This window comes from Canis lupus, chromosome 26 (assembly GCF_048164855.1).
Source record: "Canis lupus baileyi chromosome 26, mCanLup2.hap1, whole genome shotgun sequence".
Taxonomy (NCBI): Eukaryota; Metazoa; Chordata; class Mammalia; order Carnivora; family Canidae; genus Canis; species Canis lupus.
The window spans coordinates 43635702-43652533 of record NC_132863.1 but is presented as its reverse complement, the minus strand read 5'-3'; the positions used below and the strand labels follow the sequence as shown (position 1 = coordinate 43652533).

The 16832-nt window shown below is 42.1% G+C and overlaps 1 protein-coding gene across 3 annotated transcripts in view; it reads left to right on the top strand.

Annotated features, from left to right (window-relative positions):
- Window positions 1-16832, top strand: part of AURKA (aurora kinase A) — a 19801-nt gene extending 2969 nt beyond the window's left edge. For 2 of the 3 annotated variants that reach the window (XM_072801487.1, XM_072801488.1), the window contains 8 exons: window positions 1589-1635; window positions 4207-4486; window positions 5997-6051; window positions 7134-7325; window positions 8373-8511; window positions 13092-13240; window positions 15890-16064; window positions 16193-16832. In XM_072801487.1, coding sequence (XP_072657588.1) covers window positions 1594-1635; window positions 4207-4486; window positions 5997-6051; window positions 7134-7325; window positions 8373-8511; window positions 13092-13240; window positions 15890-16064; window positions 16193-16378 — 1218 coding nt within the window. In that variant the 5' untranslated portion in view covers window positions 1589-1593 and the 3' untranslated portion in view covers window positions 16379-16832. Of the gene's footprint in view, window positions 1-1588; window positions 1636-4206; window positions 4487-5996; window positions 6052-7133; window positions 7326-8372; window positions 8512-13091; window positions 13241-15889; window positions 16065-16192 lie in introns of those variants that run through there. The other variant, XM_072801486.1, reaches the window with a different exon arrangement.

Sequence of the window (16832 nt, the reverse complement as noted above, 5' to 3'; positions counted from 1 at the left end):
AAGAAAGAAGCCCTGTATGGCTGGTGTGCAGAAGGCAAGAGGAGATCAGTCTAATAGGTGGTCAGAGACTGTAGGTCTGTCTGTGCAAGTTGAATTTGAATTGGAGTTGAGGGACCAGGAGGGGCTTGGCTTGTGAACTAAGGGCCGGCCTAGCTGACTTGTTAATGGGATCACTGGGTGCAGTGTTGCAAATGGACCATCATGGGGTAAGGGTGGAAGCAGAGTGACCATCGGGAGCCTGTGGCAAAGAAATGAGGGGAGAGAGCATTGATTTAATCAGGTGGTGGTATTAAATGTCTTGAGCAGTGATTTTGAAGGTAGAGCCTACAAAATATGCTGATGGATTAGGTATGGGGTTTGAGGGAGAATCATGTAAAAGATCAGTTAACCCAAGCAACTGGCAAGATGGGTTTGCCAGTAACTGAGATGGGGACATCTGTGAAAACGGGGTTGGGGAGATAGGGTAGGGAGGGAGCAGGAATTTCATTTGAGACATTTTAAACTTGAGATGCCTCTCTGGTTACAGGTGGTGATGTTTCATAGGTGATAGGAGTTCAGGGGAGAAGTCTGGGCTGAAGATGGAAGTTTGGAGGTCCTCAGCTTGTGAGTGGTATTGAGAGCCAGGAGACTGGATGAGTTTAATAGGGAATGAGTATAGCAGTAGAAGTGTTTCTAGGCCTGAGCTCAGGCTGCTCCTGAGAGCAGAGGGGAAGAGAAGCCGGGAGGAGAAAAGAGCTGTCTGGACGTGGGGGATAATGAACAGGAGGTAGGTAATAGTCTGGTAGTCAGGACAGGTTAGGGTAGAAGATGTAAGTTCAAGTCATCTTAAAGATGTTTAGAGCCCTGGTTCTGGATGGGGGACCCTAGGAAGGGAATGGATGGAAAGTGGGGTCCAAGGACTCATTCGTGGGTTACCCTAGACTCTCAGGTTGGCAAAAGTCAGACTGATCGAGCAAAGGAGGTCACAGCAGGACAGCTGGTAAGGTCAGGGACCACCCTCCAAGCCAGCAGAGGCTGGGAGTAGAAAAAAGAGTGACGCTGTCAAATGCTGCTGGGGACACCAGGGAGCCCAGGGTGCTGATTGGACCTTTGAATTTGCTAACATTAGAGGTCAGTCGTGAGCTGACTCCTCCGTAGGGACAAAATCCTGATGGGGGAGGGCGAAGAGCCAGAGAAATGGTGGATGCAGGGAGTGTAATGACTGTTCTGGAGCTTTGCTGTTGAAGAGTGAGAGGAAAGATGCTGTTCTATCTAGAGTCTGTTATGGGGAAGAGAGAAGCTGCTTTTTTTTAAAAGGGAGCAGGGCTGGAAGCAGGCTTCTGCACTGTTGGAATTAATCCCCTAGAGAGGGGGTGGTGGAGCAGGTGGTCTCAGGGAGTGAAGTTGGGGGGTGAGGGAGGCCCCACACCTGTCCCTTAGGTTACCCGAGAAAGCAAGGCTCCCTTGCCAGCTTCATTTGGACAAAGAAAAAGTGTGAAATTCTGTGTTGTTGAGGCTTTTTCATCAGGAGCTATAACCCTGATCTAGCATAGTAGCACTTTGAAGCACAGGGATTTGTATAAATTAAAGGTGGCTCTTTTCTTTTCAGGCATTATGGACAAATCTAAAGAAAACTGCATTGCAGGGCCTGTTAAGGTAAGTTGAATAATCTTAAATTTTTTTTTTTTTTTTTTTAAGATTTTATTCATGAGAAACACAGGCAGAGAGGCAGAGACAAAGGCGGAGGGAGAAGCAGGCTCCATGCAGGGAGCCTGGTGTGGGACTTGATCCTGGAACTCCAGGATCATGCCCTGAGCCAAGGGCAGATGCACAACTGCTGAGTCATCTAGGCGTCCCAATCTGTAATCTTGATCACATTTATAAAACCCAGTGGAGATTGGTTTTTATATCTGGACTTCGTTTTACCTTTACTTTGGATTTTAACTTCAGAACTCTACTACATTCCTGGATGTCTGTCACTTTTTCTCTGCATTCAGTGACATTTTGTTGATTGTCACTGTAACTATTATTTTGTTCTGCTTTGTCTTCTAGCTAGCTGTTTAAGTATCTATATTCCTCCATTGTGTGCGGGATAATGTACACAATGGGTGCCTAATACTTGCTTGTGCTTACTTGCTTGCCAGAAGTTAAATTGCTTTGTAATAGTCTGTTCTGGTCATGATTCAGAGGACTGTCAAGCTGCATTTCAGTGAACATTTCTTGGGAACCCACTTTGAGCCAGGTTGTGTCAGATGCAGGGGTTATAATGATAAAAAAGCACATGGTCTTTGACTTCCAAGAGCTTATTAGCTCTTTGGTGGGTTATGTGAGCTGGTATCACACTTTCATAAAATATGTGTATATGAAATGACCTGAGTAATTCTGCAGAGGGATGTTCAGATTGGGATAGGTTGGAATCTAGAAAGGCTTCATCAAGGAAGTACCTCTGGCTCTTAGAATTTAAATGAGTCTTTATATAAAGATCCTTTAATATAAATATTCCCCAGATTTTTTTTCCTTCTAGGAAAAGAGCATAAACATACAAATCTTGTTTCTTGTTTTGTATGTATGTGTTGTTTTTAGAAGTTTTCCTTTACTTTTTTTTTTTTTTTTTAAGGTTTTATTTATTTATTCATGAGAGACACAGAGAAAAGCAGAGACACAGGCAGAGGGAGAAGCAGGCTCAGGCTCCTTGCAGGGAACCTGATGTGGGACTTGATCCCAGGACCCCAGGACCCCAGGATCATGACCTGAGCCAAAGGCAGATGCTCAGCCACTAAGCCACCCAGGCGTCCCTAAAAGTTTTCCTTTTCTTTTCTTTTTTTTTTTTTTTTGTTTGTTTGTTTGAGAGAGCATGCATGAGTGGGGTGTGTGTGTGGAGGGGCGGCGGCTGTGGCAGAGGGAGAGGGAGAGAATGTTAAGGAGGTTCTAAACTCGGTGCTGAGCCTGACCTTGGGCTCTATCTCACGACCTCCTGAGATCACGACCCCAGCCAAAACCATGAGTCAGATGTCCAACCTACGGAGCCACCCAGGCTCCCCTATTTTTGACTTTTTCAGGAGCCTCCATACTGCTTCACCTGCACTGGTTTGTATTCCCACCAGTAGTGTGCAAGGGTTCCTTTTCCCCCAAGTCTTCATCAACAACTTGTTCCTTGTGTTTTTGGTGTTAGCCATTCTGATAGGTGTGAGAAGTTTTTCAAGTAAATGGATACCTAACTTTTTTTTTTTTTTTTTTTTTACTGGCTAAAAGTCAATAACCAATTAGAAAAAGGCTAACTTGAGTCATTGTATCTGATTCTCAATTCCTATGATAAAGATCATTTTTAAAAGCTGCTCTGTTTAAAACATTTGTCGCTGCCTGTGGATGTCACTAATTTCAGAAGTAACTGACTTTTACTTGGAAATTGGATACCTGTCTCTTGTGAAGCACCCATACCTAGTGAGCTTGTGATGAACTCTGAGGCTTCCCTTCCTAGCATTGTTTCCGTGTTTATGAGGAGATTTCCTCCATTGTAGTTGGAGGAAGTCCTCTACCCCATTTTAGTTTGACTGGTTCAAGGTCTTAGAATTAACTTTTTTCTTAAGCTTGTGATCCTCCACTTATTGGCATGTAAATAATGTATTTTGACCTAACTTTTCGAAGATCCTATTTGTTTCTTCTTTGCCATAGTTCTTTTGGCTCAGAACCATTTTGTAAATACTTGGACAATGAAACATTAATAAATAATAGAAGTATTTTGTGGAAATCTGGCAAATGCAAAAATTCAGTCTTTTAAAACATCTTGACTCAGATAACCACTGTGAAATATTTCGACATATTTGTCTTTTTTTCTAAACATGTATGGTACTGCCAAATAAATTTCAATGGAATTGGGATTTTGTTATAAAATTTTGGTATTGTTGCTTTTTGCCAAGTAGTAATTCCCAAATCATTGAGAATTCTTAGAAAGTGTTTAATGTCTCTCTTTTTAGATGGAAGTTTAGTTAATGAATGTTTTTGGGGGCATGGTTTTTTTGAGGTGGGTGGGAGGTATCATTCAGGTATTCCTTTCAGCTGTATACAAACCATATCCTCTGGGAGTGCTGATGAAAATAGCTTTCCCATTCCATGGATTATCATGGAATATTTATTTTGCTATACTAGGAAAACAGACTTTGTGGAATTCTCAAAACACTCAGCTTTTGTTTACGAAGACATGAAATTTATGTTTCCCTCCCAATCTAGACTGCAATTGCACTTGGTGATGGTCCAAAACGTGTTCTGGTGACTCAGCAAGTTCCTTCACAGAATCCATTATCTGCAAATAGTGGCCAGGCCCAGCGGGTCTTGTGTCCTTCAAATTCTTCCCAGCGAGTTCCTCCACAAACCCAAAAGCTCGTCTCCAGCCATAAACCGGCTCAGAATCTGAAGCAGAAGCAATTGCAGGCAACTGGTGTCCCTCGTCCTGCCTCTAGGTCACTGAATAATACCCAAAAGAGTGAGCAACCCTCGTCATCAGCCCCTGGTAAATCAACTTCTTGAGACTAATACTGGATAGTTATTCCTTCTAGTTGCAAGCAAGCGGATAGACTTGGATTTATTGTTTGGAGCCCTTGCTTCTACATCCTTTTTATTAAGGATGGGGAGAAAGTGTGATTTCAGGTTGAAGTAGCAGTGTCTCCTGTGGGCCAGCCCTGGGCCCAGGATGGAATGCTGATTCCTACCTTCGTGGTATGCTTGTGGGGCATAGTGAAAAGCTCCAGGGTTGGGAGTGTGGAGAGCAGCCGGGGAAGTGGATGGACATGGATAAACTGAGGCTGGCCAGGTGAGGTCATGGTGGGCCCTCTGGCTGTGTCGTGGAGTGGGGCTTTCATCCCCTGTACGTGGGGAAATTTCTGAAAGGTTTTTGAGCAGAGGAGGAGCTGGCCTTTATGAAAGAGGCTTCCTCTGGATGTGTAGAATGAAGTGGTGAGTAGTAATGCTGCATCCTGGGGTAGTAGGCAGGAGGAAGGCTGTTGGGGGTAGGTCAAAGATGGCCACGTCCTGAACTGGGTGGAGCAGGGTACATATTAATAGTTACTTACAGTTTGCCATGCTCACGCTCAGGAGACCAGCTTCCTTCATCCACGTTGCTTCATTCCATCCTCAGGACCACAGTGAAGGTAGTCTGTCATTAACTCTGTTTACAGAGGAGGAAGTGGAGACTCAGAAGCATTAACTTCCCCTCAGATAGGCCAGGATGGACAAGTGCAGACAAATTCAAGTGCTCACTGAAGATGAAGACTGGATAGAACTGGGCAGTAAACTGGACTTAGGGATGGTGGTCCTATTAATGGCATTAATGGAAGTAGTGAAACATAGAGGGAGAAAACCAGTTAGGGCCCACATTCAGGTATCTGAGCAGAGTGTACCCTGCTGCTGCTGGAATTTGAAGTGGAAATGTCCTATATAGCCTCTGGCTAATGAACACCCTGTTGCGCAGTTGGTTTATTGTACATTTTACTGACTCGGTGGCTTCTATTTTTATATTTCCCCTTGGCGACTAATCTAGTGGAAGGAAGGTAGTTGGTCTATGTTTTGTTGCACATTGTTGGTAATTTGCACATAGCAGATAGCAGATGGACATGGGCTCGCTCACCTAGTGGGGGGAAAGATGATGAGTGGGAGCTTATGGATGGAGAGATTGGAAATTCTGCCTTAGAAGCTCTTCATTTGGAAACAGAAGCTTCAGGGAGAATCTCACAGTCTTGAGTCTTTAAATTATCAGATGGCCTAGCTGTATATGTATCTGCTTGTCTTTACTCTGGAAATCTATAAAGACTTCACCTGGTTGGAGTCGGGTTAGGGTATGGTGTTCTTTTTTCTACAAAGAAAACTAAAAATAGCCCAGATCTACCATTCTGGAGACACCATTAATATTTTAGTGGCCCTTCTTTGATTCATTTCTGTTCATAGGTTTTTAACTTATTCTGTATAGTTATTCTGAAATAATTACAGCTGTTCTAAAAACAGATTTTTTAACTTCTTCTGTATAGGAAATAATTCTGAAAAGGAACTGGCAACAAAACAGAAAAATGAAGAATCAAAAAAGTAAGCTTTATCTTACTTACAAAGTCCTGTGTTATCATTCTATTAGAATACACCACTGCAAGTTTAATTATGGGAACTTATTAAAAAAGAGGTTTTTATATTTTCACTTAGAAAATGTACATGTTTACAAATTCTAACCTTTAAAAAAAAGTATTTTAATGATGTTTACTAGGGACTCCAGCTTTTCCGACTGCTTTCCAAATTTTGAAAAACTTGTATGAATCTGTTACAGAAATGTGTAAAATAAGCTCTTCTCTACCCTCAGATGTAACCACTACATACAGCTTGGGTATGTTTCTCTACCTAGTTCAAATCTTATACAGAAGTGCAAGTTTGTTATCAAAAGGCAGTCCTGTTGTAAAACTAGACACATGTATATATGACTATGGATATTTTAACAGTATCAATTATTCTTTATGATATATTCCCCAGATATTTTCTAAAAGTCTGCTCTTAATTTCTGAACTGCTTAGACTCTAGAATGTAGAATGTAATGTCTAGAATGTAGCAGGAGGAGCCAGGAATGAACCCACATGCTGTTTTGCTTTAGCTGTCTTTCATAGTAGGTTTCTGAGAATCTAAATCCAGTGGTTCTCGCCCCCCACCTGCCCTGTAGGATCTACCCCCCTTGCTTTATCAGAGTGATTCTCCACTCCAGAGAGTTAGCATGTCTGGGATGGAGGAAGAGGCTGTGGCTCGTTTGCAAGAGGCCCACAGAAGTTCTTAAGACTTCTCCCTCGAATTACTTCCCTAACCTTTCCTGTGGTCTTCAGTGGTGGTTGTGATAGGTCTGTAATTCAGAGTGCAGTACTGCCTTTGGACACTTAGCATTAGTGCTTCAGCTCTAAAAGTCCAGATTGTTCCTGGTCACTGACTCATACAGTTATTGGCAGGTGGAGGAGTGGAGGGTTTAATGTCTTTGGAGACACATATAGTAGTTATTGGCTTGGTTCTTGCCAAGGTACGTATTGAATATAACTTCAAATATAAAATTATTTATAGACATATCTACAACTTAATAATAAATTGTTAGAAAAAATTTGCTTTTTTCACATTTTAAAATGTTCAAATTTTTTTCCTAGAAGGCAATGGGCTTTGGAAGATTTTGAAATTGGTCGCCCACTGGGTAAAGGAAAGTTTGGTAATGTTTACTTGGCAAGGGAAAAACAAAGCAAGTTTATCCTGGCTATTAAAGTATTATTTAAAGCTCAACTGGAGAAAGCAGGAGTTGAACATCAGCTGAGAAGAGAAGTAGAAATACAGTCCCACCTTAGGTAAGTTTCTAGATTGACGTTCAAAAGAATGTGGTGCAGAACTTAGTTACTAAGAGTTAAACGATGCAAGGCCTGCTCTGTAGTATTGTGAAGAATGATTTAATTCACCATTTTTAAAAAGATTTATCTAGATGAGTGCTGTGGTCCTGAAAAGTCCCTTGGAGGTTTATGCTTTGTTAATGAAATATGTACATGAGCCCGTTTGTGTGTGTGTGCACGTGTGTGTGCCTGTGCATCTGTGCATGCATGTGCGCACATAATTAAGGGGAATGATACTTCTGAGTTCTAAGCAGAGGTTGCAGACTGGCAGCCTCTGCAGGTTGACTTTAGCCAGTGGGTCTTTTTCTTCTCTTCCTTCCCTTCCTTCCCTTCCTTCCCATCCTTCCCTCCCCCTCCCTCCCTCCCTCCCTCCCTCCCTCCCTCCCTCCCTCCCTCCCTCCCTCCCTCCCTTCCTTCCTTCCTTCCTTCCTTCCTTCCTTCCTTCCTTCCTCTCTCTCTCTCTCTTTCTTTCGTGTTTTTTTCAGGTTTGAATCAGTCATAAATACGTACAGACCTGTCTGCATCAGGTTTAGATCCTTCCCTGGCAACAGCTGGTGGGGGCTGAAGGGCTGCTGTGCTGGCTGTGTTCTCAGCTGCATGAAGTTCTTGGCGGCCCACCTTTCCCACTGTTGCTGAAGCCTGCTTTAAAGTTGTGTCTCCTAGTGTTTGGGGATCATACTGCTATGGGAATGTCATGCTTCTCTTTCTCTAATGTGCAGAGAACTAACATTTAGCTGAATTTTTCCCCCTAAGAATAAAGATGGTCTAAGGGAAGGAAATAGTCTTAACCAAACCTGAAGTTCATTAATACTCTGCACTAACGTGCAGCTGTATTTAAGTTTTCCTAGTAGGTCTGGAGTTTCAGATGCTCAAGTTGGGTGGGTGGATGTGGTGGGGAGGTCTGTGACCAGAACCAGTTTTCACTAGTTTTACATGAGGGGTTTGATCAGTAGTACATATTGTATCTTCTCCAAAACCAAGTATTAGAATATTGATCCTTTGTTGCAGGCATCCAAATATTCTTAGGCTGTATGGTTATTTCCATGATGCCACCAGAGTTTACCTAATTCTAGAATATGCACCTCTTGGAGCTGTCTACAGAGAACTTCAGAAACTGTCAAAGTTTGATGAGCAGAGAACTGCTACTGTAAGTTTTCATTTATTGTCCTGGCTAATTCTGTTTCCTCTATTCCTGTCCTATGTAGCAGTGTGCCTTTCATCATAGTCTAGTGGGTTTTGTCTTAAGAAAGACAGCTTAATGGGATCAGGTATTTGAATGAAAGACTCAGAATGCCCTACTGCTAGCATACCTCCAGGTAAACTAAGGTACCAGGCGGGTTTGTTTCCACAGCTGTTTTCTGTGGAAATGTATATATATGAATAGTTGCCTTCTTTATTCTAAAATAAACTTTTGTTTTGTTTTGTTTTGGATTTAGAGAATCTGAAGATAGTGCAGATGTTTTTTCTCCTGTTCTTTGTCCATTAGTGTGGTCCCTCCTATAAACCTGGCTTGTCACTGGTGGTGTTGGCCTTGGTCACCTGGCTGAGGTCACTCCTGTTAGGTTTCTCCACTGGGAATTTACCCTTTCTTTCTTTCCATACTGCCCTCTTCTCAAGTGTATTGCTCTGTACTGCCCATCCTGAAGGAGGAGTGGGGGCTATGTCCCACCTCTGCCTCTGTCTGCATCATCATTTAGAATTCTTCTGCATCAGAGATTTGTCTGTTCTCCCTTATTTACTCAGTCATTTATTACTGTGGACTCATGGATAGTTTGCTTTGAGTTATAATCTAATACTACTTTATTTTCCTGCTCAAATTGTTCCAGCTTTGGTCCTTGGGATCCCTTTCACATGGTCCTTGTTTTAGTTTTTTTTTTTTTTTTAGATTTATTAGACATACAGGCAGGGGGAGGGCCTGAGGGAGAGGGAGAAGCAGGCTTCCCACTGAGCAGGAAGCCCGGTGCCATGTGGGGCTCCATCCTAGGACCCTGAGATCATGACCTGAGCTGAATGCAGACACTTAAATGAGCCACCCAGGCACACTTTTAGTTTTTTTGACCTATCTCATCACTGGGGGGGGGGGGGGGGGGGTGTGGTGTGTACTGCAGCATGTCCTTGCATCTGGCCCTACAAGCTGCTAAACCTTTGATTTGCATATATCCCATCCCAGTTTTAGAACCTGCCATGTCTCCAAGGAGCCCTGGTATCTTTAATTGGAATACTAGAGACCAAGATTTGGGTGTTCTATATGCTCATTGCTTATCTGTAGCCTCCCATTCCAATCTTGAAAAACCTGGATTCTGCATCTACCAACCATTTAATTATTCAGTTCCAGTGTACATGTGTAGGGGTATTAGAATGATTAGCAGTTCCCCCCGTGGGGGAACAACTATGCATTTAAGGGTCATCTGTATCATTTCAGGGCGTGAGCATGGCAGCTCGTTTTTTATCACTGAATAATATTCTGCAGCGTAGATATAGTTCAGTTTATCCCTTCATCTATTGAATACATCTTGCTTGCTTCTGGTTATTGGTGATTATGAATAAAGCTGCTTTAAACATGCATGCGTGTTTTTGTGGGACATAAGTTTTCAACAGCTTTGAAAACTAGCTTGTGTGGTGTAGTAGCTTTGTAAGAAACTGTACACTGTCTTTCCAAAGTAGATGTGTCATCTTTGTGTTTCTCATCACCAGCAATTGGTATTGTCAATTTTTTGGATTTTAGTCTTTCTCATAGGTGTATATGGCACCTCATTCCGTTTTTTGTTTTTTGTTTTTTAATTTTATTTATTCATGAGAGGCACTGAGAGAGACAGAGACATAGACAGAGGGAGAAGCAGGCTCCCTGAGGGGAGTCCGATGTGGGACTCAATCCCAGGACCGCAGGATCACGACCTGAGCCAAAGGCCAAAGGCAGATGCTCAGCCACTGAACCAACCAGGTGCCCCGCCCGGCACCTCATTGTTTTATTTTTATTTTATTTTATTTTATTTTATTTTTTTTAAATTTTTATTTATTTATGATAGTCACACAGAGAGAGAGAGAGAGAGAGACAGAGACACAGGCAGAGGGAGAAGCAGGCTCCATGCACCGGGAGCCCGACGTGGGATTCGATCCCGGGTCTCCAGGATTGCGCCCTGGGCCAAAGGCAGGCGCTAAACCGCTGTGCCACCCAGGGTTCCCTCATTGTTTTAATTTGCAGTTCTCTACTGACAATGTGATGAGCATCTTTTCATGTGCTTATTTGCCATGTGTATATCATCTTTGTGGTGTCTGTTCAGCTTTTTGCCCATTTTCAATTGGGATTTGGGTCATCTCTAGTTTTAAAGAGTTCTTGTATATTTTGGATACAAGTCTTTTATCGCATGTGTTTTATAAAGGTTTGCTCCCTGCCTGTGCCTTATCTTTTCATTCTATTTCCTGTATCTAAAAGTCCAACATAATCAGGTTTTTGTGTGTGTTTTCCCCCCCTCCTATGGATAGTGCTTCTTTATCTGAATGAAATTATTTGTTTGAAGAAGAGTCTTTGGGCAGTTTTATTTTGTTGTTGTTGTTGAATGGGCAGATGATTGGTTGCTTTCTTTATTTTTTAAATACTTTATTTAATTATGAGAGGCAGGGATCCCTGGGTGGCGCAGCGGTTTGGCGCCTGCCTTTGGCCCGGGGCGCGATCCTGGAGACCCGGGATCGAATCCCACGTCAGGCTCCCAGCATGAAGCCTGCTTCTCCCTCTGCCTGTGTCTCTGCCTCTCTGTCTCTCTCTGTGTGACTATCATGAATAAATAAATAAAATCTTTAAAAAAAAAAATTATGAGAGGCAGAGACACAGGCAGAGGGAGAAGCAGGCTCCATACAGGGAGGGGGACGTGGGACGCGATCTCGGTCTCCAGGATCAGGCCCTGGGCTAACGGCGGTGCTAAACCGCTGAGCCACCTGGGCTGCCCGGTTACTTTGCTTTGTTTCTGGGTAGTATGTGCACTCGTTTGCTTTTTGGCATTGATTTAAATGGCATTACTTTCAGGTGGTTCTGCTTTTGAAATCACAGCACTATTGGTGAATGACCCTTTGGTCTCAGCAATAAGACATTTTAAACTTAAATGTTTGATTTTTGTATAAGTAGAAATAGATTCATTTGACTTTTTAAATATTAGCTAACCTAATTAGTTGCTTTATTTAATTGGCAATTAATACTTGTACTACTACGTTTTCTTTAGATGGAATTTATATTGATGTATGCACATAGTTATTGGAAAGAAAAGCTTGATTCTTTCTAGATTCCCTAGTAGTTAGAATGAATATATACACACTCCTGTTTCCTTTTTCTGATTAATTCAAATAAAACTAACTGTAGAGAAATATTAGGGACCTTTACACATATCCACAATCTGATACAGGAGGTGTGAAGGAAGTAGGTGCTAAGAGCTCTAACTACTAGCTTCTTGATCTAAGCAGAGAAAGCCCCTCTACTGTATGATTTTGATGTGTCATCAACTCAGTTTGGTGTAAAGGAGCTTTCTTTGCCTTTACTTTCAGTTTATTATTGTCTAAATTTTGGTCTTTCTGGCTTTTGGCTGAAAAAAAAAATGAATGTTCTTTCTGATAGCCACATTTGGTTTCTACAACCATTTGGTTAGTAGGCCTTTTTAGTCTAAAATAATTTTCAGTCCAGTGTTTGCTTTGGGGGACACCTTAAACTTTAGCCAGAGCTGAATATATTTTTTCGATACACTAATAACAATCTTTATTTTTATTTAAAATTTCAATTAGACTTCTAATTTAAGAAACTTGGTGATTTATCAAGATGTTGAGTCCTTATAATGTCCAAAATATTCAAAGAAGTATTGAAAAACAAGGAGTCTCCTCAGTTTTCTCAGGAATTTATATGAACTAAAGCAATTCTTATCTATATGCTGAAGCAGATTCTGGACCTGCTAGATCTCTCTTTGGTTGAAATGAAAACAAAACTAACAAAAGGACTGACTTGCTGTATCCTTTTTAAGCTAATGAATTAGTATACCTAAATTTAACACAGTATTTCACATGCAAATATACCGGTTTTTAGGGTTTTTGTTTGTTCAGGATTATTTTGTTCCTTTAGAGTAAATTTTCAGCTTCAAATCCTTTTGTTGTAAATTGATTTTTTTTTTTTTAAGATTTTATTTGAGAGTGAGCTAGAGAGAATGAGCTGGGGGTGGGGTGGTGGCGGGAGCAGAGAAAGAAGGAGAAGCTGACTCCCTGCTGAGCCGGGAGCTGGGCCCTGGGCTCCATCCCAGGACCCTGGGATCCTGACCTGAGCCAAAGGGACATAAGGCACCCCTCATCCTGGTTTTAAAAATGGGAATTGACGGTACTTAAGTTTTTAAAAATTGTTTACAAGTCTGACTCCCTAATTTGTGCCAGTTTCTCAATATTACATAATTCATTGCTACTAGGCCAGAAATTGCCATGTGGTGATGAGTTCTAGCTAATCGGTTTTTCCCTCTTCCTTCAATATCCTATTTGCTGTATTAGCAAATAAATAATTTAGTATGAGATAACTTGTATTTTATGCTAAACACTAATTTGCTTAAAAAAATTGTAGGAGTCATCAATCGTTTCTAGCTTTTGCCTTAAAATCTACAAAACATGTTAAAATCTATGTCGGGTTTCCTTTCACAAGAGATGTCTAAAATTGTTTTATGTAAAATGTAAGATACAGACTTTTCACACTTCTGATTTTTTTAATAGTATATCACAGAGTTGGCAGATGCCCTGTCTTACTGTCACTCAAAGAGAGTCATTCACAGAGACATTAAGCCAGAGAACCTACTCCTTGGATCAGCTGGAGAGCTTAAGATTGCAGATTTTGGGTGGTCAGTACATGCTCCATCCTCCAGGTATGTGACTTTAGAAGTGGAACTTACTTAGTTTGGCAAAAGCCTTGAGGGATTTCAGGAACTAAATAGAAAAGTACTTAAGCACAGATGTATGGAATCCAGGCAGGTAAGTGATGCACATACTTTGGAATAACTTGGACCTGATAGAAATGTTGAGAACTTTTTATTTTGCAACTGCTTGGGGTTATTTATTGTGTCCTTGGCTTGGGTTAAAGATACTTAATGTCCCTAGAGACTAATGAAGGGGACACATGTGACAAGTATATGACAAAGGAAGTGTAGGATGTGTGTAGGGGGTAATGCCTGAAGCAATGGGGAGGTGGAGACTCAGCTGCTTCCTGGACAGGAGACCAGTTTCTGAGGGCAGCGTGCGCGCGCGCGCGCGCGCACACACACACACACACACACACACACACACACACATCTAGAGCCCAGAGCACAGTTCTCTGGGGAATTTAAAAACCCAAACTGTTTTGGCTAGAACTTTCAGGGTGCAAGTGAAGACTCTCTGGGGTCTGCCTTTGTCAACAGCATAGTCCTTTCTTGTCTCCTCTTGAAGGTAACACAGAGAGAAATCTAATGAAACAATTTAAATCTTAATTTTGCAAACAAGAGCTAACATACTGTTTTAAGGTTTAAGCTTTTTAAGCCTCATGGGAGGTAGAGCATTAAAAACATACACCTACTTGTAAGTTTGTCAACTTTGGGGTAGGACTTAAGAAATTACAGCTGTAATACTTAAGACAGTTAAAAAAAATTTTATAGCCTAAGATAAGTGACATGGTGGGGGCAGGTAGCTTTATTTTTGCTAGATCACTACTGATGGCAGCAATGCATTGACTCTCCTGTTGGAGTGCCCCCTCAACCTTGTGTGGTTTTTTTTTTTTTTAATGGATAGTTGGTTGTCTGTCACTAGTGGAAGCTGTTGACTTCTGGTGAAACAAACAGTGATGAAGAATTGTAGGCTTTTGTGCAATTGCAGGGCTAACCTGGACCTTAACCTGTCCAGTGGGTCATGTGATAGGAAAGGTAAATGTCCTTTCCAGAAAGGATAAGCTGTGCACATGTTGATGCTCCCTTGCCACAGTTCCTCAGTGTGAGTAACCATAGGAGCTCCCAGGTGTGGTGGTTGAGAACCTGCTGACTCGGTCCATTTCCAGGACCTCAGTAGTGATTCGATGTTAGGTGTCCAGGGAGGCAGCTCCTTCATCCCAGGCCGCAGGGCTCCTTTGAGTTGAGTGCATTTTGGGATGCTCTCTGGGTGCCAGCATGGTGAGCGTAGCCTCAGCCTACCCCGCAGAAGAACCAATGCCAAAGAATAACTGATCTAAAGCCCTGGAAACCTACGTGGTGTTTGTTCCTACTTCCATGTTTGCCATCCTCAGCTTGTTTTCAGCCTGTGTTGTTGAAAATTCCAGACATGCAGAAATGCTGAATTGATGGTTGGCTACTCACCTATCTAGTGCCTGCATTCCGTGGGTGGTAACAATTTGCCATAAGTATGATCAAACACTGGCCATATTTGGCTGTGTTTTTTTTTTTTTTTTTTTAATGAACTCTCAAAAATAAATTGTAGTCATCATGTTTCATTCTCTGAGCACCTGAGTATTTATCTCCTGAAAATAAGGACATTGTCCTTATAAACCACAACCATTATTGCTCAGAAAATGAACAGCCTTGTTTGTGTCATTTTGGTTCATGTACCAGTTTCCCCAGTTGTCCACAGAACTTTAGAGCTGTTCTTTTAAGTTAGAGTTCAACCAAGGTCCATCCCTGTATTGTATTTGATTGTATTCTTTTGGTCTAAATTAAGACGAGTTGTCCCACAATTTAAAATGGATTTTTCTGATTGTGGTGTCACTTGGTCCATCATCCTCTGTAATTGCTACTTCTTAATCGAAGTAGGTCCAGGGGCCTAAATAGTATTTTTGGCAAGAATACATCATAGGTCACCCCCAAATTTAAGTATGTCTTTTGTACCCGTGATGTATCAGAGGTAGCATGTATCTGTAATGCCGAAGCTTTCACAGTAGGACAGGTTTTAGTTGTTACTAGTGTCACCTGGCTGTTAAGCTTCTTAGCCTATCTGTGTAATATAAAAACAAATAAGGAACTCTAGGTTGTATTTACAAAGAGCTTTCATGGCTGTTTTGATATAGTAGTGATTCTTTAAAATTTCATCTATTTTAGATCATTTAAGGAGGTTCTGGAGTTGAACAGATTTGAAGTGTGGCTTGATTGCTAGTTGTGTGGTGTTGCACATCTCTCTCAAGCTGTTTCCTAAAACTGGGGATTTATTATTTTTTTTAAATTCATTTATTTTAGTGTGTGCATGTGCGAGTGTGGGGAAGGCACAAAGGGAGAGGGGGAGAATCTCAAGCAAGACTCCCCACTGAGTGCAGAGCCTGATGCGGGGCTCAATCTCACAACCCTGAGGTCATGACCTGACCTGAGCCAAAATCAAGAGTTGGACACTCAACCGACTGAGCCACTCAGGCACTCCTAAAACCAGGGATTTTAATCTTACCTGCTTCATAGCACAGGATCTGGCCTAAGCACTCAATGTTAACGTAATTGTTAGTGACATTTAGCAGCTCTTGTGATAACACAAAGAGAATTACATCAACCTGAGCCTGCTTCCGCTTTTAGGAGAACCACCCTGTGTGGCACCCTGGATTACTTGCCCCCAGAGATGATTGAAGGCCGAATGCATGATGAGAAGGTGGATCTCTGGAGCCTTGGGGTTCTTTGCTATGAATTTCTAGTTGGGAAGCCTCCTTTTGAGGCAAGCACATACCAAGAGACCTACAAAAGAATATCACGGGTAAGACCTAATGAGAAATGATCCGTTGCTTCTTGTAGAATGCTTATCAGCCTTAACATTGGCTGTGAGCTGAATATTCATACTGTTTCTCTAAGCTGCATTTTGTGACTGAACTTCCTATACTCCAGGTTGAATTCACATTCCCTGACTTCGTGCCGGAGGGAGCCAGGGATCTCATTTCAAGACTGTTGAAACATAATCCCAGCCAAAGGCCAACTCTCAAGGATGTACTTGAACACCCGTGGATCATGGCTAACTCATCAAAACCATCAAGTAGCCAAAAAAGCAAAGACTCAACTAGCAAACAGTCTTAAGGATTGTGCAGGAGGAGAAATCTGAGAGGCAGAGCTGCTGCTGATACTGCTGACGGCCTGCCCGTGACGGAGGACGCTGCAGACAAAGGCCTACTGTGCCAGGTGGCGCCTCGGCCTCCCCACTTGAGTCTACTTAAGTGAACAGTACGCTCTGGAGTGAAAGTAGCCACAGGAATTGTGGCAGTGTCACTAGTTTCACAATTTGGAGGTGAGGTTCACCTGGACCTCCCTACAGCCTGTTTCGAGTCAGGCTTCCTTGTGGAGGACCCACTCCAGGTCCTACTGCAGGGAGAGTGGCCACCTCGCCATGACTCCATCAGTGAAAGAGGCGTGCAATAACCTTCCAAGTACCTACGTGTGTGTGTAACTTATTGGGTGGCCAAATCTGGTAAAGCTGTCAGGATGAACATGTGATTCTTTCTTTTAAATGTTAAAATAAAGATTTTTATAAAGA